We start from the raw sequence: 1,651 nt of genomic DNA on the forward strand, positions 1-1,651 counted from the left end.
CACCGGGCCCCGCCGCGCGGGCCGGCGCGCTGCCTCGCCATGTCCGAGCCCGCTCCGGCGCCGGCGTCCTCCGTCTGCGCGAGCGGGAGCTGTCCAGAAGGGCTCTGCCGCTCGCCGGGGCGGCCAACCTAACCCGCCCGGGCCCGGGGCGGGGCAGTGTCCGATGGGCGTCGCGGGCAGCCACTCGGCGGCCGCGGCTTCCCCCGGGGGGGCGGGCCTCCTGCGCGTCTCGACCAATGGCTGCGGGGGGGCGGGACCGCGCGGTTCAGGTTTGGCTGACGGCTCTGTGCCTCTCTTTTTTTTCCTCCTTGGCCGCTGGAACCAAACGTCAAGGGGAGGGACAGAAGGGAGAGGAGGGTGGTGCGGAGAGAGAGGCGAGAGTGCGGGCGAGGGGGAGAAATCACGGTGGAGATGCCGCTCTGTGTCTCTTCCGAGCTGCCATGACCCGGTCTAAAGGGCTTTGCTTCACCCCAAAGCTTTTCTCAAGGCTAGTAAGCCATCTGCGTATGGCTGTTAAACGCAAACTCACATCTCCTAACAAGCCATCACCCGAGGGTCACTAGCTGGGAGCCAGTAATGCAGCTTTTTAAAAAACGCAGTTGCCAATGTATTGTAGTGCATGGTAAATCCCCGAGACTGGGGAGCGCATAGTCTACGGGGCGAAGGGAACCACCGGCGCCCTTTCCGCCCCGGAGCGGGCCGCTGTGATGCATGCAAAGTTAACACGATCACATCATTTAATTACCCGGCGAGCCCATAAATCTCTTAGTTATGAGCCTTCAGAAGGGCCCTGCTAGATTGCAAAACAAAACTGGAACACCAGGAGCTGAGGTTTCAAGGTGACCATATGCTGGCTGCGGGAGCGAGTTGGAAAGGAGTGGGTGGGGGGGGGGTGGAGAGGCTGGGGGTGGGGGCCGTGTACAGTAGGCTTGTTGCCGGTGCCTGTAGCGAGCAAACTTCGGGGTGCAGGGAGTGTGTAAACCGTCCGGGAGATTACCGATCTTGACACACACACACACACACACTCACACACACGTCCCTCAAATCCTAGGAGAGGGACGCCCGGGGTTACGGCTGTGGGTAGAAGACCTGGAGCCCAGATCTGCATATCCAAGCCTTGTTTTTGAAAAGAACAGAGCCCTGGTCAGTTCCAGAACGCTCGCAAGTCGCAGCTTTGAGAAGTGCACCTTTACGTACCCAGGATTTCCGTTGTTGACTAACCCCCGGTCGGCGACTGGGAGTGGAGGGCGCGTAGAGAGAAGGGGCAGATTTCTGCGGCCCGGGGTTGGGGTGGAGGGCTGGTGGAAGGCCGAGAGCCGCTCGGCACGGAAAGCCTTAAAAGTAACAGCTTCTTCCAAAGCAGGTTGCGCTGTTTGCCTCCGAAGATTCAAGCTAGCTGAGGTTGCGCAGATGTTGCCTTTGTTTAAAGAGACAGTAATTAAGGACAGGGTGGACATAAGTTTGAGAAGCGTGACCTATTTTCTTTTGATCAGCTGTCAAAAGAAGAGCAGGGGGTCTCCTTAAGACAGCCCCCTCCGACCACTTCCAGCTGTTAGAGAAAACTTGATAAGAAAACAAGAATACAGTCTGGAATACTGTATGCCTTCCTGGCGCTAGAGAAAGGTTTTATTCATTTGGAAAACAGTTTTTA

At 58.0% G+C, this 1,651-nt stretch overlaps 1 protein-coding gene across 1 annotated transcript in view; it reads right to left on the reverse strand.

The window, feature by feature from the left end:
* Window positions 1-713, reverse strand: part of ONECUT2 (one cut homeobox 2) — a 51,833-nt gene extending 51,120 nt beyond the window's left edge. Inside the window, exon 1 of the mRNA XM_040264215.1 lies at window positions 661-713. Within this exon, the coding sequence (XP_040120149.1) occupies window positions 661-713 (53 nt within the window). The remainder of the gene's footprint in view (window positions 1-660) is intronic.
* Window positions 714-1,651: the final 938 nt, after the last annotated feature.

This window comes from Oryx dammah, unplaced genomic scaffold, assembly GCF_014754425.2.
Source record: "Oryx dammah isolate SB20612 unplaced genomic scaffold, SCBI_Odam_1.1 HiC_scaffold_22, whole genome shotgun sequence".
Lineage (NCBI taxonomy): Eukaryota > Metazoa > Chordata > Mammalia > Artiodactyla > Bovidae > Oryx > Oryx dammah.